A 26,305-nucleotide genomic window follows, 5' to 3' on the forward strand; every position below is an offset into this window, starting at 1 on the left:
CTCTCTCCCTGTGATCTCAGATCTGCAAGTATTTCATTTGACACTTGATATTCAAACTGTTGGTATCAACACTTCTGACCCTTCACAGACAACAGCAGCTGTGCCAAAGACTGAAAATACCTTGGCCAGCACAATGCCTTCCTTTAACTGTAATAAGGGTAAATATTTCTGCTACTGTAGTGAATAAAAGTCCCTGTAAATAGTGCTACCCTACCCTAAAGAGTTTTTCCATTTTCTCTGGTGTTCTCACATGTGTCTGAAATGACTGTGGCCAAGTCATTTCACTGTTGGTTCTGCTCTGTTTAATGCATAACTCGATGAAACTTCTCTCTGACTTCCTTTCTGCTAAACCAAACAAAACATACTAAAGTTAAAGAATGAGAAATGAGCTGAAGTAATCTCAGTGTGGATTGCAGGAAGCAAAGTGTGTGATCCACTTCTGGACTGTCTCACTTCTCTGCTGCTATAGAATGAGTAAGGCTGGGCAGGCTCAGCCTCTGTGTTTGCTCATGCTAAGGGAAACTTCGACTTCAAACTGTCTTTGATTATTTCTGTTTCATATGGTGAAACCACAATGCAGGATTCAGTTTTCATAGAAAACTTCTGATGCTTCAAGTTCCTCATGCAAAGTTTTGTCTTTGGGAGGTTTCTCAGTAAAGCTGTTTTACAAATCTGCTTCAGCACTGCCCACTCCCAGTCCTCAGTGCAGATACTCCACTTCTGACACCACTTGTCATTTTCTTGCATTACAGTGACATCTCGTGGTATTTTAAATACTTTCTGTACTGTGTTTTTTTTCTTTTATAGTATTGGGTTTTTATCTATCTTTCTCACTTCAGGGAATCAGCAGTATTATTTTATTTACAAGTGCTGCAGGTTTACGTGCTGTGAAAGGTGACTTCTCTCCTAGATGCTTCACTACTGCTGTTTATTCTACGTATGAATGGAGACATTTCTTGATACTCTTCTGGAGTAGGTGAGATTTATTTTATCGTCTGTATTTGTGATATGGCAATAGATACACCAGTACCACACCAGTGCAGGTGAAGCCCGCCTTTGGCACTGTCGGATTCCATTTAAACACATTATCCAGTACTGCTGGATTCCATTTAAGCACATTATCCAGTGCACTGCTGGGTTCCACTTAAGCACATTATCCAGTTCTCTCTGCACAATAAACACCACAGACGTCAGTGGAAGCCCTTTGCCCGCAGCAGGTCTGTAACCGAGCGTGTCTTTGCACCTACTCGGGCAGCGAAAGCGTTTCTAAATTAAGCACAGGAATGGATTACACTGGTTTAGCCAGCCATGCCCAGTAATTTCTGTGTGTGCACGGAAATCCGCGCTAAACAGCGGCTGTAGACGAAGGCAACCGCGGTGCCCCAGCAGCGCCCGCCGCGCTGAGGGCCCGCAGGGCCCGCCCCCCGCCGCTCGCCATTGGCCCGCGCCCGCGCTGCCGAGCGCTGATTGGCCGGCGGGGCCCGCGGGGCGCGGCCCGCGCTGAGGGCTCGCGGCTGAGGGCGGGCGGTGAGGCCGCGCCGGGCCCGGGTCCGGCCGGGGCGGGCAGCGGGGCCTGGAGGGCGGAGAAGGGAATTGCGATTCCTCCCCCTCAGGGCTGTGGGAGCGGGCCGGAGACCCCAGAGCTGTGAGCTGCCTGCACGGGCCTCTGAGGAGCCCCGCTGCGCTCTTGTGTTGGAAAAAGTAATGAAAAATCACCCCATGTTTGTTATTTCTGTCTTATTTAGTGCAGGAGTAGCTAGGCTGTGTTCCCAGTTGATTACTACAGAAGTAATTCCCTGTCTTTAATCATTATTTGTAAATGTCTGGGATGGGGAGACCAAAACTGCACGTTGTTGCCTGCACTTGGTTTTGTTGGTGTAAAATAATTCAAACAAAGCATGTACAGATTTGTTGCTTTTCTTAAATGTTCCACAAAAATATTTTTCCTGCTCTTGAGTATTAATACACTATTTTCAGAAACTTCTGTTACCCACATGTTGCTTTTAGCTGGTGACAGTCACTTCAGAGCCCATCACTGTATGTATAATCCAGAAGTCTTTTGTGTCATTTGTAATACTTATGTTAAATGATTTAATTCACCATTTTATGGTGAGGCCTGTATGCAGTTTTGCTGTTAACTCACCTGTCCTGAATAACCTGACATTGACCTTCTGTGCTCTGTCCTTGCTGGGAAATCCTGAGGGTTTCCAGCCATGAAACTGATCATTCCTTCCTCTCCTTTGCTTTAAACAATGGTTTATCCACGCAAGAAACTTTCCCAGCTGCTTAAATAGTATTTATACACTGACAAACTTTGGAGTTTATAATGTATTTTGACTGATTCCCAATGTGTTTGTAAAACCTCTTTAAAGGTGTGATGATTGTTCCCTTTTATGCAGCTGAGTTGGTGAACTGCAAAAATGCTAGCCAGGAGTGAGATGCAGGTATGTGCTGATGGAGCAGGATATGAGCATTGATTGTTTTAATTATTAGCATTTGATTGGAAGGAAAGTCTGCAGTGTGGCAGTGCAGTGGTAGTAGGAAGAAATTTTCTTTTGGTGTGGCTTGGTGCAAAGCAGCTGGGTGGAAAGCAAGAGGAACTGGGAATTGCTACTGATGAAAATAAATCATATATGCATTCAGCAGAGATTAATCAACTGAGGTGATACTTAAGATCAAAATGTTGAAATCCAGTTGTAATTGAAAGAATTTTAGAAAGACTAAAGGGGCAAAATGGATAAGGTAACTCAAAAGTGTAAAATACACCGAGTAAGGGGCATTGATACAACAAACACTTCTGTAGGAATTTAGCTGTAATATGAGGAAACTAAAACCAGTTAAAGCAAATAATTAAAATCTCAGTGCATAAGTATTTGTAAGATTAACATAATAGATAGGGTGCTCTGTTCTCAAGGTTTTACACTTATTTTGTGATTCAGAACTTTTGCTTCAAGTGCAGCAGGTGATTGTGTAAAACTTGCATCAAATCTGTGCTAATTAGCTGTGTTATATCAGTGTTAAGCATACAGTAATGCAGTTGCTTTGGTATATTGCTTACAGCTTGAAAAGTTAATTGATGAAGCTGCAGGGAAAAAGGATTTCCAATCTTTAGAGCAATTTCTGGCCACGGAAGAATGTGAAAATGTCTCTCACAAATGCAGCAAACAGTTTGTCAACAAATTGGATAAGCTTCTGTGTTGGGTAATGTAATCATTGCATCAAAATCATCTGCACCATCTTTGGAAGAGGGTGGAAAAGATTTTTTTCATTTGCCTTGATTGACACTAGCAGTTGATTTAAGAACCAAAAATAAATTTTATGAATGAAATCTCTCCTTCAAGCTGCAGTTAAGGTGGCTTTTGAGAACAAAAAAGGCATCAGTTTAATTAAATACAGGTTCTTGTGGGACTTCAGACTAAAGCTTATGTTGTAATTTTGATTTCAGGCACTTGACAAACAAGAAGTCAAAAGCATTTCTACTTTACTAAATGCTATTCAGAAGTGTGGGAAGAAAATGAGCATAGCAGGAGAAGATGGGCTCACAGCAATGATAAAACACGGCCTTGTTGGAAGGATAAGTAAAACCATAAAGCACCTGTGAACTCCTCAATAAATATATAAATATGGATAAAGTGCATGAGCAATGCTTCAGTGCTGGGCAGCTCAGGGTTTCATTTGGTCCTTGATTGAGTCAGAATTAAGGGATTCCCATAACTTTGCAACAAAGATTGTTCATATTTGAATGCTTTTTGTCATGGAACCCCTTGAAAAGGGATGCTGCTCTATCCCACTGAGGGTTTTGCAAATCATGCAGCATATAATTAATTTAGATATGCTTACAGCATATAATTAATTTAGATATGCTTACAGCAGCTGAAACAAGATGTATTTTCATGTGCTTTGTTATATTGCTTTTGACTCAGGAATTAGAATTTCCTGGTGCCATGGGGTTTCTCTAAATTTTTTTTTTTTTTTGTTAATTCACACAGCAGTCATTTTGTACCTGCTCTTTCAAAAGATTTTAGTGATTTTCTAATTATTTGGTATTATTTTAACCTGCATGGTAGGTGCATTAATAATTTGTAACTCAGCAAAAACTGAACAGGCCCCACTTCCTTTCTGCTTTCCCCAGAGATTTCACTGGAGAGAATTAATGGCAAAATCAGATGAGAGTTACTCAGTTGACTTCTCAACTGCTTTAATAATAAACAAATAATAAAGAATAATAATAATAAACCTGCAAATAAGAAACAACTCTTGAACAACTTCTGTTCTAATTGAAACCAATGTAATTTATTGAAAATGAGGTTGTTTTAGTAACATAAATACCATTTAAAGTCATCTAGAACTCATCTTCTCTTGGTTTGAGTTACTGAAGCCTGTTGCTTTCTTCAGTGTTATGAAATACATTACAAGGGCCCAAAATAATAAACAAAATTTAATAAGAAACAAAGCCAGGGTGATAACTTTATGCTTGCATTCATCAAACAACACACTTCCATTCAGCCATTATCAATTTTCAGCTGCTTTTTCTGTGGAGGCAGGTGTCAAAGTAGATCTCCAGTTTTTGTGCTAAAAAGTCCTTAAAACCACCTGATTTTGTTTGGCCTGAGTGGAGAATTTCAGTCTGGGGCTGACATCTGCTCAGCAGAGTGGGGCTCTGTTGTTGTTTTAATAATTCCAGAGTTTGTGTAGTTTTACTGAAGTACAATACAAACCATTGTCCTGTTCCAGGCTATTAAAATAGATTCACCTTTGTTTTCCCTTTACATGGTCAATTGGTTTGAAAAGTTAAAAGGAATTTTGGTCCTCAGAGGAGATGAAAAGAATGAAATGATTACAACTCTGGCTGAGGATTTCTTCATCACGTTGCTGGTAAAAATACATTGATAATAAAATTTGTCAAAGTAATTGTTACTAGTTTAGCAGTAAAAGGACCTGAAATATGTTTCTGTTTAATATCTTCCTCAAGTTAGCATTACAATGACTTTGAAATAGATTATAAATCATTTGGTTAAACAGTTTGCTGTAGTCATACTGATTTCTGTTCTTGGCTGGCATCATGAAATAAAAAAAGCCAGTAACACTAAATGCTGAATCAACAAAAAAACTTTAATCTTTATTAAATTTTGATTACACCCATTATTGGGATGCTAATCCAGTTTATAAGATCTCTTTGAGTTTTCTTCTCTTCATAAAAATTGTTGTCATTGGTGAAATAATTTCAGTAAATTTAACTGAAATATAATTTTGGGAAAAAACACTTGTAAGTAGGGATAATATCTTAGATTCTTTGTTAAGGACAAAATAATTTCAAAATCTGAAATACTTTTTGATTACTTTCTTCAGGTCCACGTTGCATAATTTTTTGTAATGCTGTAATATTTTCTTTATCAAAATGATTTTTTTTTTTTATTGCAGGTTGTGTGTGATAGCAGACCTGAAGGTGAGTTTAAAAGCAGAAATCAGAGTTTAAAATGTCTTTTTCAGGACACACAGAGGACCCCTTTTCTCATTCCTGTGGCATCAGCTTTAGTTTGGGGTTTCTCTATGGACAGATTTCCTTGTAACTTTCTGTTGTCAATAATAAACAAGCACAATAAGTTCCAGAGATGGCAAATGAACTGAGTTGTTCCTACAATAAGTTTCTCCTAAGGTCCTGTCACAGCTCAGCACAGCCCAGTGCTCCTTCCTTGTGGCCCTTGTCCCTGGGAGTGTCACCCTGCCCTTCCCTTTCCGTGTGGCACTGGGGGCAAAGGCCCCACAGAGGGTTTGGTGTCATGGGCAGAGTGAAGGATTCATTTCCTTGGCCCTGGGGAGAGAAACTCCAGCACCTGAGCTGTGTCCCAGAGAGCTGAGTTATGGAATTGCCCAATTACATGTAAAAAATGAATTATCTCCTGCCCAGGGGAGTTACACAGTGATGCTCAGGAATAGAAACATGGTTACTGTAAATTGAAGTAACTGTTCTGTTCTGCATATCACTAATCCTTTATAAAAAGACAGACACACTGTATTTAATCTCTAAATGAAAATGAATCCTTTCCCAAATGTTTATGAGGTGCATCCTAACAGACTCTTGACAACTCTTTGATTTCTTTCTTTCCTGTTAGGTAAAATGCAAATACTAGAAAACTTTGTTCTGAGAACGTGTTCCCTCATTACTGATGCAAGAATTAATATTTATGTTCAGCAGGAGGTAAACATCCTTCTTTCTAAGCAGCAGTTTCCTGGTTAATGTGTTAACAGATTTTGTGGAGAGAGTTCTTTAACTGTGCAGGTGCTACAAAACAGAGAATATTGTAGTGCTCTAGGATCAGAGGGGTAACATTAATTGTATAATGTTTCTCTGGGAATGTTTGTTGTTGTTTATATGTTGGGGTGTTTCAGACTACTGACCTGTGGTTGTGGGGGCTTTTTGTTGGTTTGTTGGGGTTTTTTAAAGAGTAAATTCCAAAACAGTGATATGAAAGTTCTGGTGAGGAAGCTGTACAAAAGCATAGGAAAAAATGAGCTCTGCAAGTGCTAGAAATAGGATTAAGGTTGTTGGTTGTTAATTCTTTGGTCACTTGCAGGAGATTTGCATTCCTTCCAATACACTTTGAATTTCTCCTGTTTGTTTTAGTGACCTCGTGTTGTCAGGGGATTTTCCCTCTAAAGAAAGGGAACGTTACAAAAAAGTCTTTTGTAAAGGCTGCATCCCCAAAGGAAAGGTTTTTATGCTAATTTAAGGTACACTTTAGCTCAGCAATCAACTGCAGACAGAATTCTGGCTTTGGGAGATTTTCTGTATTTAAACCTGCAAATAAGAAACAACTGTTGAACAACTACTGTTCCCATTGAAACTAAAGTAATTGATTGAAATTGAGGTTGTTTTAGCATGATGAATACCATTTAAAATCATGTAAAATTTGTTGTCCTTTCTTGTTTTGCAGTTCCTTAAGCCTGTTGCTTTCTTCAGTGGTATGAAATACATTACAATACATTAAAATAAGAATAACTCAAAGTTTAACAAACTTACTTTATATTCCCTTTTTTCCATTCTTCTTAGGTAATAAAAAAACTGAATTTATTGCTGGAGAAGATCCCTCGAGATTCCAAGAAAAAGATACTTTCTACAAAGGAGATGTTGCTTGTCATGTAAATGATATTCACTATAATTTTATAGCATTCCATCATTTGCAGAGTTGGGAGGTGGTTTTTACTCAGCTCTTGTGCAGATTGGTCCCTGTTTAACTCAACTTTTGCACTTGCTATGAATTCTCAGTGGTGATGGCTGTGGACAGGTATTTTCATGGGTTACTCTCCATCAGAAGCCTGAATTTTCCTCTCTTTCCCAGTCTGAATCAGGCTTCTCCCCATCCCAGTTGTCATCCAATAATCAAACTCCTGTTTGTAAAGATGTGCTTTCACCACCAGAAGGTTGGGCTGTTTGCACTGGAAATCATTTTACAGCACTTCAGAAAAGCAAATAGAGTCAGAATTGTATCTGTCAGGTGATTCAGGTCCCCAAGCAGTGCTCCCAGAGGTATTTACCCCTTGGAAGTCTTAACAGAATCAGGGGTTTTTCTCATACTTGGAAAGTTTATTATAAACTTATTATTTGCCCTTGTGTTGCTGTCACATTTTGATGGAATGTTCCTTTGTTTGGCAGGAGTGAAATGGGGAGGACAATTTTGGATGCTGGAGGTGAGCATGGGACTTAGTTCAGTATTGAGCTTCTTAATTTGATGCAGACCAGTTAAGAAAGCAGAGAAGGCATTTGGAAGCTGCAGAATGTTATGGTTAGGGTTATCTAATAATAAAAATCTAAGTACTGCATGAAAACAGTCTGCAGCCTGGAATGTTTCTGTCTGTCCAGTGGATGGAAAACTCATGGAAGTTCTTGGTTTTCTAGAATTAAAGTTTTCAAATAGGAAAAATGATAAACCAGTCAATCTTTGAGGCTGGGGGCTGTGGCCATGGGTAGTAGTACTGTAACTTCCCTCAGGGATCATTTTGGTATCCAGCAATTTCCCAGCTCAGAGAGATGAAAGTTGAGAACTTCTCTCTCTTGTTCAAACACCTGATGTCACTCTGACAGCCCTGGAAAGTTTGGTTGGTTTTGAAAAATCACTTGTTTAGCCATTGTCATTCCCATAGTTCTTTTTCTAATTATCCTTTATGGGTTACATGTTTGGATCCAGTGGGATCTAGATTATGTTCAGCACTGCTTACCCCATTTCCTGATAACATTTTCCACCTCAGTGGTTATTTCAATCTGCTCCTGCTCTGAATTGTCTTGGCTGCAGACTATGACACACAAGTGGCCATCACTGAAGCTCTGTGCAGAATGGTGTCAGAGAAGCAGAGGAGAGTTCTGGCCTCCCAGTTGTTTCCCATGGAGTTTGTGTCCAGTGCATTTAAAGGAATCAAAGATTCAGAGTTTGAGACAGTAAGTCACATGAGGAATATTTCCAGGGAGGGAAACTTCCATCTTACAATTCTATAGGAAATGTCTATGTTTTAATAGGATTGCAGAAAATTTCTCAACCAGGTGAATGGCATGCTTGGAGACAAAAGAAGGTAAAACTGATTTATTTTTTTATGCTAATGTATTTTCTCTTTTATGATTTTATGTTGTGATTAAATTTCATGTTACCTCCTTGGGGTAAAAATCACTTTGCTGGGATCTCTAAGTCTCTAAAGCTTGTGCAAACAGAATCCATTTGCTATGTTCAGATCTGCAAAATTTATTTACAGCATTATAGAATACTTGAAAAAATATCCTTTTCTTACAGGGTTTTTACATTTCCATGTTTATCAGCAGCTCTTGATGAGTATGAGGTAAGGTTTTCTACCTTCTAGTTAAAAAAAAATAGAGATAAAATAAGAAAATTACCTTTTTTCAGAAGTATAAAATAGGCATGGACTGAAAGTTTGTCAGGGGTTCAGACCAACATGAGGCTTCTTAGCTGCTAGGAATCTGTACTCTCTGCTCTGTTTGATCTTCTTCTTTTTGTTTCAGCTGCAGATACCATTGGATGAAAACGTGGAAGAGTTTTGGATTGATTTCAACATTGGCAGCAGAAGTGTTTCCTTCTATGTGGCAGCAGAGGATGCAGTAAGCTGAGTTTTGTCTCCCTCCAGCTTCTCCTGAGGCAGCAAATCCACATTCCTTGGAGTGTGTCAGATTTGATTTCCCCATGCTCAACATGCTGAACTCACATGTGCATTCCACTGATGATGGGGCTAAAAAAAAATCCAGATTTGTTGATATTCAGATCAAATAATTTCACAGTAATGACTTCCAATGCTGTTTGGGAATAGTTTACCACATGTACAGTGAGAAATAGTGAAGCACAAGTTCCTGTCACTCTGTAACAGAGGTTTAAAAAGTTGGGAATTTGTCACTGGATGACTTTGGTCACTGGATTTCTGTTAATTGTGATATAATACTTTTCTATCTTTCAAAATGTGTTTTTCATATAAGGACCAGCAGTGGGAAACAGTCATTATACAAGAAGAAGATGTCAGCATGTACAGCCTGGAAGGTATTTGAACTCAAAAATGGGACCTTTCATTGTATTCTAACTTGGATTTTCAATCTAATTTCGATTTGATTAACCTTAAAGGACTGACTTAATTCTAGCAAAGCAGAATTCTCACTTAGAATATTGTAGGAACTGTTTTTATCAGGGACAAAACTGCACTGCAGTCACATCTGCACTTTGGGTATGCTGGTATGATTTTAGGAAAATAATTTTATATTTATGTCTTAGAGTTATTTCAATACAAAATAAGGCATAAAACAATGGCAGGTAGCAATATTCCTTTTGAACTTGTTAGAGCAGTAAATACCTGTAATTTGTCTGCAGCTATAGTAAGTAACCTTCAAAGAAAATTCTCTTTAATAATATCCAGAATAAGTATTTCTAAAATACAAACATTAGATTTTTTTTGCTAATAAAATTATTGTAGATTAGAGGGAATTAAATAAAATATTAATCTTAGTACCTGAACTGAAGAATGTGTCATGTGTTGCCAAAGATTATATGAGATGCTGTTTAATTGAAATGAAGCTGCTTTTCAAATTTTGTTTTTGTCCAGAAAAAGATTCAAAGAAATTATTAACAATAGATCTAAAAAGCCCAATGAGTGTGGGTGCTCTTGAAGGAGAGAAATTTCTTTTCTGTTTTGATTCTATCTTGGAAATCAAAGATGTGATCATAAAGGTCTATGGATTTCATAAGTGTAAGGTAAGATTTAAACCCCTTTTTGAATAGTTTTCAATTGATTCAAACTCAATGTCTCATTGCCATTTAAAAGTTCCAGCTGTGATTATTGGAATCTCTCCATACCAAGAGTTTCTCATTAACATCACTGCTGCAGAACTCACCATGTGCTGAGCTTTGGGAAAGGTGCTTCATAAGGACAAGAGGAAATGGCCTCAAGCTGCAGCAGGGGAGGCTTTGGTTGGATTTTAGGAAAATCTTTCCACTGGAGGGGTTGTTGCCAGAGCAGGGGTGGAGTCCCCATCCCTGGGGTTGTTTAAGACACACAAGGATGTGGCACTTGGGGACATGGGTTAGTGCTGGGCTCAAGCACCTGAAATGGTTCTTTCATTCCAACATTGAAAATGAATTGCAACAAAAATATCCAGGCTGGAAAGAGAGCACCATACCTTAATGTCAAATTGGGCATATTTCATTTTCCAGAAACATGGCCTGGTTGCTTACAAATCCTTCCAGAAATGATTCATGAGCTGTCCTGTTCTGCAGTGCAAGTACCACTCATGAATTGACTGATTTAGTGAAACATTTCTAGCAAGCCACACCTTACACCTTTCTGCTTCCAACAAACTGCTCTGGCCTGAAGTCTGACTGAGGAGCTCCTGAGGGATGGAGCTGCTGTGAATTTGTGCAGTCTGTTTTCCTCTGTATCTGATTCCAGACACTTAGAGATCTCTCACTTAAGTCTTTTGTTTCTTGTTTAAAAAAAGAGCCAAGTGTCTGTTTTGACAAATCCCTTTGCAGGATTTCAGCAAGAAGCAGTCTGCATCAGTAGCCAAAACAACTGTCCACATTGTCTTTGATGAAAGTGGATCACAGGTATTCTGCCTCAGTGTGCTGAGATGGTTTCTTGGGGTTCTTTAATTAGTCTGATTATTCATCATTTATAAACAGTAAAAACAAGGACTTTAAAATATTAATAAGTACAGATAAGTCTAAATCCAGGCAACTGGTGTCTAGTATGTATGTATTGGTTTTTTGGGGAGATACTAATATCCAAATCATAGAATAAAACATAAATATGCACAGGGCAAGTTCTTTTATGTGCATTGTTACTTGAAAACCCATCCTTGTAACAAAAATAGCAATTAAGTTGGAAGTTTTTCAAACTAAAAGTCTGTAACCTCTTAAGTTTATCAGAATCTCCAGTGGGGGATGTGTTACTTGGGGTAAAGAAGATGCTATGTGTGCTTGTATAAAAATAAAACATTATAAAATCCAAATATTGTATACAAATTAAAAGAAATTAAAATACTCTCTAGGTAATGGTACCAGAAAGTCAGTTGTCACCAGGATTCAAAGAAAAATCTGGAGAGGAGAAGGAGAAACTCAGTAAATACAAAGCTCAGCAATCTCCTGGAAGTTTGAGGACTCAGAGTAAAAGTAACAGTCAAGAAAAACTCCAAGGTGTTTCCTCCAAGGTAAATAGGGTTGTCAAAAAAAAGAGGAGTAGGGAGAAAATGCATGTCAGTATAAATATTTGTAGTATTTAATAGTCTAAACACCTTCTTATTTGACACTTGCAATATAGTCAGTACTGTAATAAAAGTTGGATTGTTTTTCTCATGACTTGACACTAAGCTAGAAAAATCTTTTGCTAAAAAATTTGTTGGTGTTTTGAAACTACAGTAACGTGACAGAAATAAAAAGGAATTGTTAATGATCTCTAGACCATGATGCTCTGAGAATTCTCTTTAAAGAGAAGTTTTTGAGGATATGCTCAGATGTCCCAGTATGGAAAAGTCAAGTATGGCCTCAAGTATGTAGCCCTGCTGGAGAGGGGCTACAAACTGAAACAGTTCCTGTGTCTTCCTGGTGCAATAGTGGGTGTTCAGAAACCAGTTTCTGCTTAGATGGTAGCTCTGCAGAATCTCCAGGGAATCCCTTGGTGAACAAGGGACAGGATTTGCCAATACTTCATTGAATTAATTTAGAAAACAAAACCCACAAATCTCAGTTTAAAAATATTTTGTAGAAATATAATTGCATAAAAATCACATTGCCTTGATGCCTGCAGCAGCAGCAATTGACACTCCAAAAATGGACAAGAGACTCTTGGTAATAAAAGTTGTGAATTCTTGTGCTGTCATCCTTAAATCGGTGTATTATGGTCAAGTTCTTTGTGTTCCCCAGATAACTCCATCCCATAAAAGGAAAGTGTCTGAAGCATCTGTGCGTGTTCCTGGAACTACCAGTGTGTCCACAAGGAGCTCACTCTTTTTTGTCAGCACATGTAAGTTTGTTGGTGCTTTCAGGGTGAAAACACACTGGGAATGGTCTTTGACACTCAGGCATGAGCTGTGATCCTTGGCACAGCTGGAAACGAAAGGGAGAAGATAAAATCTCCTGAGCAGATGTTTAAGACTTGAAGAGTTTCAGGGGCACTTGCTCTGGTCCATAGACAGGGTGTGGGACAGGGGGAAGCTGCCTTCCCAACAGCCCAGGGTCACCTGGCACTTCTGCTGCTGCTGCTGTCAGGTGCTGGAGCCTGCTGAAAACTCAGTCAAAATTTATTACACTGAAGCCTTTAAATAGAAACCAACTATTTTCTACCAGATCCAGCCTGTAACAAGCTTTGCTTCTGCCTCCAGACATCCATAATCAGTGGGCTCTTAATCTCCACATAACAGAGTTGGAATAAATGGAATTATTAAAGGTCCAGAAGGGGATGCTATCAAAACTAACCAGTTTTGTTGGAGTTTGTGGAATAGCTGTGATAGTGAGCAAAACTCTTCCTTTTGTAAGGGGAGAACTGATGGGGTTCTAACACATCTCTGTTCTGTTTCAGCCACTCCTTTCAAAGGGAGGTGTAAATTGCCTTTGGAAATGACCAGCTCTACTAACAGGTCTGACAATGATACAATAAATGAGAGCAGAACAAAGAATTTCTATCAGGAACCTCCTGGAGTACGCATGTCCTCTGTGGCTAAGTCCTTTTCTTAGAATAAGAAAATAACATTTTCTTAGAATAAGAAAATAACATTCATTTCTATTCTAATTTGTTCCTAATTCATTTTTTAAAGAGCTAGAGTTTTACAGGAAGCAAGTCACTTTTAGAAAACCATATGTTTTACTTTATTGCATTATATTTTCTTGCCCTCAGAAATTCATGTTTAACATGTTTGAAGTCAGACTGAACTCTAACAAAATTAGGCCCAATTTGCATTCACTCATCAATCCTGACCCCAGAATTAACTTCCTTTTTCTGGAACCTCAGTTCTTCCTTTGTGTATAACAGGAGAAAGGTGCATGCAATAATTTCTAATTGGTTATGCAGTGGTGAAAAAGTCCTAAAACACAGAATATATTCAGCTGTGCTTGTGAAATGGTCTTCAGCTTGCAGCATTTCAAGCATTGATTTTTTTAGTGCATTTTTGATCAGGCATTCACTACTATGCATCAAAACCACATAAATGTTGTAAATGTCTGCCTTGCTCAGATTCAGGCCAAGCCCCAGACTATGGGACTCTGAGGCATTTTTTGATACAGCCATGCTTTGAAAAAGGCTTTCATGTACAGAATGTTTTCTTTAGAGCATTTCTTTGGCTTTTATGGGCTGGAAGTGGCAGTGTTACTTACTGTGCTTTTAGAGTGGGCAGAGATGCACAGCAGACAATGAATTCTGTGAAACAGACCACATTAGGAAGTCAGATACCAGGAATGAGGCAAAAATACAAGGGAAGGTACTGGAACAGCACTTCCATGAAGTGAGAACAAGAAAGTCATGTTTTATTAGAGAAAGCACAAGTTTATGAGGTTGTACTGCTGATGGTCCTGCACTAATATTTCCTTTTGGGTGTCATTCACTGTAGCAAATGCGTTCTGAAGAAGGCTTAAAAAGGGTACAAGAGGCCACAGAAAAGCAAACTTTAGGCAAGTAATTTTACAAGCATTGCTAGTCCTTACTTTTATAATTATTTTAATTTTTTCTTTTGCCATAATAATTGACACCAAATTAATGTCTCATTTAGATGAAGTATTAGATATTGTTCCTGATTCTCAGCCAGTTGGGAGAAGCAACAAACCTTTGTAAGTACTGGAAAAGAATTCCAAGTCATTGTTGTCACTCACTTTGAAGGGAGAATTTTCAAGCATTACCAGAATTGACATTTTGCTGCAATGTAAAATGCTTTGACATCTCTAAGATATAATCATTCTCCTATTTATGATACACTTTTATTGTAATTAAGACTCAAGTTCTGACAGTAGGATGGTGTTGTCTTTGTTAGGCTGCCTGGTCTTTTGGAGACTTCTTTTGATAAAACTGAAACATGGAAAAAAAGAACATTCCCTCTTCCTGAGAAGAATGTAACAACTGGGGACAAGCAGAAGGCAAATCTGTCACTGGCACGTGCATCCCATCCAGGTGAGGCTCACACTTGGTCAACTGCTGCTCTCAAAACTAGATTCAGAGAAATTAACTGCCAGTGATGATTGTTTTTCCCTTTATTACTATTGGTAGTCAAAGAGCTGTAAAACAAAAAGCATTTATTCAGCTTTTTGAAGTACCTCTCCAAATAAACAAATGAAAAAAACAGAACCGAGCCAATGAAATTGATACCATCCTCAATGGAGAGTCAGAGTGTTGATCATTGGGAACAGAAACTTAAATACAGAAGGGAAAAATCCTGAAACTACCACTGAACCATGCTTTAAAACATTTCTTTCAGCCAGAGTGTCTGACACATCTTTGCCTTCTGATCTTGCACAAGAGGACCTTGATGTTCTCCTCAGAAAAGAGACTGCAAATCCAAAACAGTCAAAGACAGTGAGAGTTTCTTACCTTTGTTTCCTTCACTTGCATTTAAGAGAATTGTCCAATTTTCAGTGTTTCAAAACCGCTGGGTTTACTGTCATGCAAGGGAAAATGCTTTTCAAATGAAAGCAATTTAATCCATTAAGAGACATTTAATGAAGTTGAGGGGGTTCTTAGGAACCTGAAGTTCTGTTTGCAGCTTTGTTCTTCTGTTGAAAGTTGAGTGTTGAACTGTTTTTACAGAAAGCAAAGTCTAAAGAAATGGCAGATGCAGCCAAATCACTGATCAGTAAAATCAGTGACAGATACAGAGACAAGAGTGATGAGAAGAGCAAAGCAAGAGATTCCCTGGGCTTTAACAGGTACAATCTGAACCTTTTGTGCTGAGTTTTTGTGTGCCTCTGGCTGTTTCTGTGATGTACCCATGAATGCTAATAAATGAAAGGGGCTGGGCTCTTTTAATCCATCTTTTAATTGATGTTGTATTTAAATGCATGAATAAATTTACTGGGTTTGATGGGGTTTTTTAATATAGGCAGTTTTCTGATGCATATATTCTAATTAGCATTTAACAAAATGTATCTTTATTTTTAGGGCACATTTAAATAAATCCTGGATCTCCAAGGTAACACATTAGTGCTTTTGTTGGAATTGTTTTTAATATGTACATAGATGGTGGAAGTCAATAGGTGTAAATGGAAAGTTCATAAATACCACTGAATATTAAGTATCTGTAGATGTTAATTATGCATTGACTGCAGGTATGTTTTGCCATATTGAACTGTTGCTAATCAACCTGATTATCTTCATGATGAAGAAGTTGCTTTTTGAGATGACAGTGTCTATGACTGCACAGTCCAAATTTGACAGAGATAACTTTTCATTTATGGATAGGAAGAAGTTCAGGACAGGACCCTAAAAACTGCTTCTTTTCTCAATATAACTGCTGGCCATGTCCTGTAAGTAGCTACAACTACTGATTACCCACACCTGATTCTGTGAAATTTTCATTAATTCAGTCACAAAATTGATCTCTGACTGTTTGACAGGGATGATGTCTACAACTTTAACATCAGCGGGTTTGATGAGCCTACAATCAAGCTTGGAGTAAGAAATAACTGAAATTTCTATTATGAATAGAATAGAAAGGAAATCAGTCAAATGTTGTACTGAAAGTATAATTAAGATCAGAAAATTCAAATTATATCAGTGAACTAAGTGGGGAGAAAGTTTGTCATGTAAATACCTCCAGCATTCTCAAATACTGACTCTCTCTTAAGATTCTGGCCACTTCAGGCATGAGGTGTTTTTTCTGAATTAAGGAATTCAGGCATGATGTGTTTTTTCTAAATTAAAAATTAAACAGTGTGTTAGGAGTATCATTATTTTAAATTATCCTGAAAATGTTACTGGCATCTTTCTAATCCCCATTTTAAAGACATATTTGTGCAGATGTTGAAGCAAAAAGAAAATATAATGATGATAAAAGATAGTTTTGCTTCTTGTGGCTCAGGGGAGTGAATTTGGGAAGGTTGTGAAGCAGGTGGGTGGGAGCTCTTGCATTGCTTTGAGATCCTGAAAGCTTCAGTCAGTTGCTGTTGGCTTTAACTGTCAGCTCTATTAAATAAATTCTAAGGTAGAAATTAATGACCCTTAATTACTGAGTGTAATAACTAAGGAATAAAACCTCCTTAGCAGTTACTGGCAGGTGGCCTGTTTAATTTTGTACAGATTCTGTAACCATTGAAAATCTTCCTTTGTTTCTTCTCTATTTGCATTTTTAGATCCAAGAATTGTGTGTGACTGAACTGAGTGTTCATACAGAGGCAAACAGAAGAGGGTAGGATGTTCTGTTTTGGTTGCTGATTATCCTGGAACAGCCTGCACTCTCCAGCAGGCAGTCACAATATTCTAGGGAGTGCTGCATGACAAGAATATCTTGGCTGGGTTGGTTTTTTAAGCAATAAACACTGCTGTGTTCTCCTAGGCTGTTCCTGGATGGTCCTTTGGGAAGGTGATAAAAGCAAAGGATGTGTTCCATGAAGGAAATGGTTCTCATGGAAAACTACAGGGAGAGAAAGTGCTGAATAGAGGGGGTGGTTTTGGTTAATGATCCTCCTGGAAAGGGGGTGGTGTTGCTGTGTACTCCTATTGATAATTGGGAAACAAACACAGCCTTTAGGGTTTTAGGTGCACAGGTAATCCCAAAATCATGTGGAAGCAAAAGTCTGCACCTTTGTTTGAATCCTTAATCCAGATATCATGGGAATAGTAAAAAGCTTTAAAATAGTAAAAACTATTTTAAAATGTATTGTGTAAAGATGGGTTTTATTTCTCTGATTAAGGAGCACAGCCATCAATAAATCCAGCACAGAAGGGAAGGCAGGAAAAAAGGTAAGGCTCAGATTTTTATGGATCAGCACAGCTTGTCCTCCTGCCTTTAAATTCCAGTTATGTAAGCAGGCTGTGTACAAAAATTAATAACTTAGGAACTTTTTTGGGTTTTGTAGACCAGAAACAATCGAGACAAGAAGCATCTCTTTAGTGACTCAGACACAGAAAACAGAGGGGATGACAGCAAGACAGAGATTAGCTGGCTGCAGGAATCCAAGAGGAAACCTAAAGCCCAGATAATTGATTACAGTAGAAGTAAAAAATCAGGGAAACCTATGACCACAGACAAAAGTAAGAATTATTTTTCATATTTCTGAAGAATGCTGCAGTAATTTGTCCACAGATAGAAAGTGCACAGCATGGCATGTGCTGTGTTGCAAATGTCATATTTTTTTTTTTGTCTTGTTTCCAAGCATAAAGAATTTTCAAGTTAGTTCTAATAATTTATAAAGATCAATTTACATAAATTCTGCATTTTAGTGTGGAAAACTGTGGAAGGATGGGACAGGTACAAGTTATTGTCAATTAAAAAAATGTCTTTTTCAAAATAATGGGCTGAAAGCAGTTAATGAATCAAACAATTTGTGGGCATGAAAGTGATTCTGTTATTTTACAGCTGAAACTAATGTTAAACATTTGAGTATTTTCATGATTTTTCAACCTTCTTGTATTGTAGCAGCAAAAAAATCCTTGGAACCTGCTTTCCACATGGAGAAAGCTAAAGGCAAAAATGCAACTAAGAAAAAGGTAACCGTGAATTGGTAGCTAGAATTTTAATATGGACTAAAAATCTCTTCATTCCCCCCAGAAACTGTTTTAAAATAATTTTTCATAAATATGTGACATTTCTCCCAGATCATTTGTTAAATACAGTTTATTTTTTCAAGTACTGTGTTCTTTTCATATAATATTTAGCTGGTTTTTCAGTCAGGAGTGAGTTAGAATGATTTTGTACATTGGGTGCTGGTTTTAGTAGACTGATGGTTGGATTCTCTGAGCTTTGGTAAAAAGCTTTTTAAACCTTTTTAATTTCTGGTAACCAAACCAAGTTATCTGCCATTTTATCTTATGTATGTATTAATCATTCTGGTTAACTGAAGATGATTTTATTCTTCCAAAGAGTAACAAATGTAAACCCCAGAGTTCAAAAATGGATGAAATGCTGGTAAAATCCACCAGAGAAAAGCTCCCTCGAAGAGCAGCAGCAACAAAAAATTACAAAGAGCCTTCCAGTTCTGAGTCTGAGAGTGAAGAAAGGATTCCAACATGCACCTCCAAGGAGGAGAAATCCAAAATACAGGTGTGCAGCTCCACTTGGTTATTAAAAACCCATTCCTGCCATGTTTTTCAAAGTAAACTCTGCCCTGCTTTGTACTTGGTACTCCTGTACTTTGCTGAAGTGCCCAACATAAGCAAATTGAAGTTAATTTCATTTTCTTTTAATATTTTTAACTTTTTTAATGATGAGTATTGAGCTGCTAAGAAAATCAGTCCTGAATAATCTTCTTAGTCATAATAGATTTTGGTTTCTATTTATGAGATTTGTTCTGCTGCAGAGAACTACTGTGTGCTGTATATTGAAAATGTGACAATATTTTGAAAATGTCCTTAAATTGGGAGGGTTTAGTGAGCCAAATCTTGTTGAGTTGATGTGGTGCTGGTAATGCTGTGTCAATACATTTGCTGAATATCCAAATGGATTTTTAGCAAAGGAACACTGGTTGCTAAAACATTTTCATTGTTTTAGCATAACATGTCAATATATATGAAAAGGTTTATAAGCTTTATTCATTAAATCCTGAAACATGATTGCCTCCAGTTGTTAAGTAGTTCATAAGAACAGAAATTTGTGTTGAGTTAAAGCAATTCAGTGTTTATTAATGTTGGAAAACCTGATCTTTTTATGGATTTAGGTACTTCTGTTGGTGCTCCTTCTGCTTGATCAATGGTATTTAGATAACAGACCTCTGTCTCTCTTTATCAGCTTCTATGGGCACTGTGCTTACAAAGATGTTTGTATAACTTTTGTATTTTGATAGAAACATGTGAGTGGGCCAAACAAGGACTACAAGCAGCCAAAGGTGCTGCAGGCTGTACCTGTGGAGCCAAAGAGAGTGGACAGCTATGTGCAGAAGGCACTGGCTGAATCCAGGAATTCTGCAGAGCAGAGGGAACTGGAAATGCCTTCAGCTGAGGACCCTGCCTCCCCTGAGACAATGAGATGTAGGTGTTTTCACTTCTAATTTCTAGCAGTACTGAGATAAGAGGTGGAGGTTAATTGAGGGTTATCACAGCAGTACAATTGAACATTTATTTCATGCTTTTAAAATGAGGGATCTCATAATTCCAGTTGTTGCACAGAATTTAAGGAGTTGTATTAGTCTGTCACTAACACTTGTGTAGGTTGGTGCAGTTCTTTGAATCAGAGTAATACAGAAACACATTATATCAGTGTTAGAGCAAATCTGGTACTGCTGAAACTGTGGCAGAGGGAGAAAGGGGAAGGGTGGCAAGGCCTGTGCCAAATCCCACACATCTGAGACTGGGAAACTGCCAGGAGCAGGGAGCAGTGTGGGGCTTTGCTGGGCCTGTGTACCCCCCCTCTGGTGCTGACAGTGCAGGAACTGTTCCCCAGGTGCTGAGAGGGTGTCAGGAGGTGCCAGCCCAGAGCCCAGCTCCAGTGAGAGGTCACTTGGTCTGCAGCAGTCATCCCCAGAGGACAGAGGAATGCTGAACTCTGAGAAAGGATCCTCTCCCAGTAATTTCTGTCCACAAAACAAGACTGTGCAAAGCCTGGGTGTAACTGAATCCCCTGAGACAACAAAGTTGGCATTTGGAAGGAAAAGCTTCTCACCAGTTCTAACTGAAGCATCATTGGTAAGGGCATTAACCTTTCTCTAGAGTTGTTTTAACTGAAATTGTTCCATTTGGCTGCCAACTGTTTCTTGCTTCTTCTCTCAATAATGCTTGGGGTTTTTTGTTATGTGCAGCTCAGCTTAACCACATATAAAACTGTCAGTGGCAAAAGTTCCAAGGGAGCTGTAGCAGAAATCTGTAACAATAATGAAGAGTCGAGTTTCCAACGTCGCATTTCAGACACTTTTTCTGTTAAAGGGAAGCTTCAGGATATCACTAAACCTATCCCCAAGAATAAGGAAGAGGTATGTTCCTGAATTCTTTGCTTCTTCCCTGCAGCTTTTTGCTTTATCAGCTTACAAGTGATGATGTTTAAGGGACATCTCCTGTCAACAATGATTTCTTTTTCCCTCAATGTGTAGCTCAGTTTAACAGCATATAAAGCTGACAGTGGAAAACATGCAAAGGGAGCTGTGCTGGAAGCAGGGAATAACAGTGAGGATTCAAGTCCCCAGTCTTGCTTTTCAGACATTTGTGCTAAAGGCAAGCTCCAGGATCCCACCAAAGCTCTCCCTAAAAGTAAAGAGGTGAGTTGGTGCATTCCTTGCTCTCCAGAACAGAGCTGCAGCTTGGCATCTCTGTTATCTCCTCTCCACGTGCTGAGGTTTAAGGGAAATGCATCTCAGTAGTTAACAGAGATTTTGGGACTGCTAATAGTTAATTTTTAAATATTGGAGATAAATTAGATAATGGTTTATCATCTGGATACAGTGAAAGAATTATATCCCAACAAGATCACTTTCAATACATATGTAAAAAAATATAACAGGGAGTCAATATTTTCTTAGTGACTTCCAATAAAAAATAATATTTTTTCACAACATAAATGTGAGTCTCTGATGGACACTTCTAAAAGCAATTTAATTTTGAAGCTCTTAATAAGTCAGTGACTTTTCTTTTAGGATTGTGTAGCACCATCCCCATTGTCTGCTTCCAGCAGGAGTAGAATACAGCCTTGGACTAGAGAACCTTATTGCCCCATGAATGAGTCAGGTACAGACATGTAACTTAAAGCAAAAGACTTCCTATGTGTCTTCATAAGGGTTAAGAAAAATGTTTTATTTGGCATAATAATATGGCCAAAGTTTTTAAATCTTCCTATAGTTTATATATTTTCAGTACTATTCAGTTTCTTACTCTTTTTCTCATTGTCTCTGCTGTTTTAATTATCCCAAAAAAAACTAAAACTCAGGCTCCAAAATGCAGCTTTAGTAAAGAGTTAGTTGTGCTCCAGATAAAAAGTTAGAGGTGTTCCTACTGATACTGGGAAAAAAAATGGGGATAATGGTTTTATCAGAAAAAATCCCAGACTTGCTCATCAGTCAGAGCTCAGTTGAACATGCCCTCTGTAAGTGTGATGGTTATTAATTCCTATATAATTCTCATGTTTTAAAGCCAAGATACATCCTCCTAGAGTTTGCATGCAATGTGTCAATAAAACCTTGTTTATCCTCCCATCTCATTGTTGTAAATAAAGCTAAAATCCAGCATTGTTTCCATGTTTGTTGAAGGACCAAGTGTACCAACATTCCTCAAACGAACTTACCACAGTGCCACAGAAGGCAGCTCTGATGAGACAGAAACAAGCAAAGAGGAGGAAAAGAAAGGAAGGAGAAGAAGAAGTTTACAGCCCAAAAAATTATTTAAAACAGATGATGCTGCTACTTGCAGAGGTTGGTCATGGACTGACAGTGCAAAGTTTTAAAATAATGTGACAAATTCAAGGTTTAACAAGAAAATAGAATATCTATAAAAAGGCATTTTAAGTGTTAAAGCAATGAATAAAAAAATGCTAGATATTTAGAGACTGGATCCATATGAAAAGTCAGAAAATTGATATGCAAATAGAAACAGATTCTAATCTAATTGATGACATTAATTTATGTAGAACAAAGGCTGTCCTAGGCCCTGTGCTAACTTCAGACTGGGGACTTTATAATACTGAATTTGACATTTTTTTGTTCTCTTCAGTGTCTGAAAGTGTCTCCACTCAATCTACAAATGATCTGTCTGGTTTGGATGCAGAATTCTGGAAGCCTGATTGCTCAACCATCAGCATTTGTCAGCAGCTCCAGAAAGAATTTACCAAGAAAATTGAGGCAAGACCCTTGATGTGCATCACTTGGGGAGTACATGAGCACATGGGTGACAGCTTGGCTTGCACCACACCATTACATTTTTAAAGGGGGTTTGTTGTGATAATAAGCAGTTACAGTACTGAATATTACAGTTTTTTGGGTTTTTTTCTAAAGTGCAAATAATCTGAATTTGATGTTAAAACACCCTCTTAGAACCGCTCCCGGAAAATGGACAATTTCAATAAGCAAACCCTGAGAGCTGCCCATCAGCATTTGGCCACCATGAGTTACCAACTGCATGAATGCAGGTCAGTAATGGCAGGTTTCTGTTACAACATCCTTAAAATGCAGGGAATACCTTCTGCAAGTAACCTGGTTTGTTTTGGTAGGATCAGGCAGCTGGACAAATTCCATTTTACTCTCACAGAGGAGCTGGAGAAATTTGAAAAGGACTCTCAGTCCCTGAAAATCATGGAAAAAGAATTCTCGGTTTGTATTTCAGTTGTTTTGCTCATGGGTAAAAGGGAATTCTTTGGAATCTGTAGATCATTCACATTATCTTTAATTTAGTATCATTAATGTTGATTTTCAAAGCCCTTACGTTTTTGCTTCTAATTGGGTCAAATTTCAAGTAATGCCTTTGGGGTGTCAGGATGCTCTTGGAATCCCAGGGTCCCTCTGTATTTTCCTGCATGCATCCACTGTTTGAACTCCTGTATGTACAATCAACTCCTACAAGTGCTTTAATGGGCTGGCTTTTTCCAGCTCCTGTGGGGGCTGTGTAACTCCTGCCCCTTCTGTGTTCAGCCTGTGGTTGTCATTTTGTTCATATTAGAAATCAATTACTTTTAGTTTGGAAAATCAGTTCCCATTGATTAATATCTCTTAATATTTTTCTTTCCAGACCTTTTGGAAAAAGCATTCCCACACTTTTAGTATGTACATAAAAAATGAGCAGCAGAGGTCAGTAGGGTTCACTAATCCTGGGATGAGATTTCTGTTCTGTTCACTTGAGGGAGATCAGCACAACTTCTCTTCTCTCTGCAACTCCTTCCATAAAAGAGAGATGGTTGATGAGAAAATGAGATTAAAATGTTCATGTAATTATTCTCCAGTTAACTTCCCCACATAGCTGAGGGACTGTTCCAGCAGTAACAATGATGGGGATGTTAATCCATGCTTTAAATGCAAATAGACTCCCAACAATGGGATGTATTTGTGCTCTTTGTAGCAAGTTTTTATGTAGCAAAGTTGTTTAAACTGCCTTTATTTCTTCAGAATTCAGATTCTTAAAACTTCATTTGAAAAGAATATCTATCATTCTGTTGGCTGTGAAGAAAATGTTTTTACTTCAGAGGTATGGTGAACTTCTGTTTTGCTCATTGTGGTAATTCCTCAGTTGCACCCACAGATACCAGTATTGCCTTTTTTCCTGAAGATTTTATCCTCAGCATTATATTAATGTCCATAATATTTTTTTAGCTTTTGCCATAAAATGTCCCCTAATTTCACAATATTCAGTGTTTGTGCCTTGATTTCACCCATTGCAAGTTGTGTGCAGTTCTCAGGACTTATCCTGGATTCTATGACTTTGTTTACTGATGTTACTCATCCAAGAAAGAAAAAATTTAAAAATTTAAAACATGCTTTTCCCTAGGCAGGTGCATCTGCATCTCTTGGTTATGACACATTTAGGGACATCATTGTTTGCTTGAAAATGTGGTGGCACTTGAGAGCAGAGGAGGTACATTCAGTGTCTTTTTGTAGATGCATCTGCTGAAAGAAGACATAAAAGGACTCCAAGAGAAATTTCTAAAAGAAATGGTAAATAAATTTATCTTGTCCTTTTTTTTTTTTTTTTTGCAGTTTGAACACTAAATTACTCAAATTTTGATTTCTAGTCCCCTATCAAAAATAATTAGTCAGAATGCAAATGTCACTGACTTTTACTATATTTAAAACCTTACCTGAGGGATGGGAGCCACAGGGAGATGTGAATGGACTCGTTTAGTTTTGTCTTAATGATGAAAATTACCATATTTGATAGACTAAGCAGCATGTACAGTGCACCAGGATTGCAATACATGGAATAGAATCTGCCTTTTTTCAAAAGCATGTGATAAATACAGTGTGATAAAAGTGATAAATGTCAATTTGTTTTGTACAGCAAGAAGAGGAGCTGTGTAACGTTCGCAGGGGATTGCAGACCTTGTTTCAATCAAAGGCAGAATTCTGAAATGATTTTTCAGATTTCTTCCTGAAATTCAAGGTGAATATAAACACTTTTGTAATGGAAAATTTGGTAAATTTTTTTTGGTCACACTCAAGGACACTACTGTAATGAAAGTATATTTACCTTACTAATATTAAAGTATGTGTGGATAAGACTTACCCACTCACCTGTGAGATTTGGAATTATTTTACTGAGTCTGCTAAAATGTAATATGCCATTTTATTTTTAGCACATACTACTTCTAAATAATTCTTTAACAATTTTTATAGGTTACTTAACTGACTTTCAGAGAAATCACTTTGAATTTCACTTTGAATCAATGTTTTGGGTCTGATCCAGAATACAAGCCAGGAATTATTTAGGGACCAAACCACCTGGTTTGATCTCAGTCCTGTTTGTCTGTGGTGTTAGACTTCAGTAGGATTTTCTGAGAGAACACTCTCAACACTTGTGTTGGAACTGTCTTGCAAATAGTTCTATTAAATAAGTCAAGAAAAACAGATGCTGTCTCTTGGGTTTTTTACTCAATATCATTGTTACTTTGCTTTAAATCAGTAAGAAGTCAGATAAAGCTGCTGTGCAAATATTTTGGGTAAGAATTTTAAAGCCACAAGGCTGTTTTGTCTCTCTGGAAATAATTACACTGAAATTTCCAGTAATTTGGTCCATTCATCCCATTTACAGCAGTGTACAAATGTTTTCTGAGCTTCTGGTGTTTGTGTGGTTTGGGGGTTTTTTGGAGCCTGTGCTCACTGTGATCTCCACTAGATGGACTCCTTGAGATGTTAAACTTTTCTTTCCACTGCTCTGATTGAATTTCATCTGAGTGAAACAGGACTTGTCTCTAAACTGTGCAAGGTTTTAAAAGTGCACTGCAAGGCCCAAATTCTTTCTTACAATGAGGCCACGTGGGAAAATTAATGCTCCTGCCTTGTTTTTAGTTATGGACAGGCATTGTGCACTGCAGGCCTGTTTCCCTTTCCCCCTGGGAGGAAGAACAGCCTCCCTGAGCCAAATGTGCCCTCTGAGGTGTGGTCCCAAATTCCAGCAGGAATCCGTGGCCCAGGGATGTCCAGACACCTCCCCAGCCCCCAGAGCAGGCAGTGCTGAGGGCCAGGGCTCAGTGGCTCTGGAAGTGTCACAGCTTGTGCCTCCCCAGGAGCAGAGCAGAGGCCAGGCTGGCTGAGGAAGGATCAGAGCATGGAGAGCATGGAGCCACTCAGAGCTACCCCAGGCTTCAGCTGCAGCAGTGACTCAGCTCAGGGGCAGTGTGTGGCATTTCAAACCTGCTCTAAGTTAGCCTTACTATAATTTGATTATGTTTTTCAACATAATTGTAATGTGTTTTGTATCATATTTATTGGCAGTGGAAGTGTGCATCCCTGCTAAACAGGACACACTGTACATGGGTTATTAGCCAAGTTTGGTTTGTAGTTAACAGTGGCTCATCTCAAACTGAAAATGCTTCTTCTGCTGAAGAAACCTTGCTCTCCTTTCTCTTTAGCCTTTGTATATTGCACCTGGACTATCATTGTATTGCTGTTAAGAATTACTCCTGTATTATTAATAATAAATGATAGATAGATGTATGTTAAAAGGCTAGTTATGATGTTACATATTCCTGTGAAAAGCCAGCAAGTTACAAAATCACAATAAA

The 26,305-nt window shown here is 38.1% G+C and overlaps 1 protein-coding gene across 1 annotated transcript; it reads left to right on the forward strand.

Annotated features, from left to right (window-relative positions):
• Positions 1-1,504: 1,504 nt before the first annotated feature.
• Positions 1,505-25,126, forward strand: SYCP2 (synaptonemal complex protein 2). The gene is made up of 45 exons (XM_077187223.1): positions 1,505-1,701; positions 2,400-2,444; positions 3,061-3,201; positions 3,446-3,574; positions 4,771-4,875; positions 5,422-5,446; positions 6,114-6,199; positions 7,052-7,140; positions 7,655-7,689; positions 8,292-8,434; positions 8,513-8,565; positions 8,781-8,826; positions 9,008-9,103; positions 9,473-9,533; positions 10,090-10,238; positions 11,016-11,090; positions 11,534-11,692; positions 12,405-12,504; positions 13,060-13,178; positions 14,084-14,144; positions 14,243-14,300; positions 14,501-14,637; positions 14,942-15,039; positions 15,271-15,389; positions 15,622-15,652; positions 15,922-15,986; positions 16,077-16,134; positions 16,812-16,867; positions 17,373-17,421; positions 17,538-17,712; positions 18,098-18,168; positions 18,542-18,721; positions 19,461-19,644; positions 20,057-20,298; positions 20,412-20,582; positions 20,700-20,864; positions 21,240-21,330; positions 21,849-22,010; positions 22,309-22,436; positions 22,629-22,723; positions 22,805-22,904; positions 23,320-23,378; positions 23,694-23,772; positions 24,183-24,239; positions 24,583-25,126. The coding sequence occupies exons 2-45, from the start codon at positions 2,421-2,423 to the stop codon at positions 24,649-24,651; spliced, it is 4,395 nt and encodes a 1,464-aa protein (XP_077043338.1). The 5' UTR covers positions 1,505-1,701; positions 2,400-2,420; the 3' UTR covers positions 24,652-25,126.
• The last annotated feature ends 1,179 nt before the right edge of the window (positions 25,127-26,305 follow it).

Source organism: Agelaius phoeniceus, chromosome 17 (genome assembly GCF_051311805.1).
Source record: "Agelaius phoeniceus isolate bAgePho1 chromosome 17, bAgePho1.hap1, whole genome shotgun sequence".
Lineage (NCBI taxonomy): Eukaryota > Metazoa > Chordata > Aves > Passeriformes > Icteridae > Agelaius > Agelaius phoeniceus.

Bases quoted from the DNA above. Each gene is read 5' to 3' on its own strand.
- SYCP2 (XM_077187223.1), top strand. From the start codon at position 2,421: ATGCTAGCCAGGAGTGAGATGCAG. The intron at 15,040-15,270 runs GTGAGAGTTTCT...CTGTTTTTACAG, and splicing joins ATCCAAAACAGTCAAAGACA to AAAGCAAAGTCTAAAGAAAT. The intron at 15,390-15,621 runs GTACAATCTGAA...CTTTATTTTTAG, and splicing joins GATTCCCTGGGCTTTAACAG to GGCACATTTAAATAAATCCT.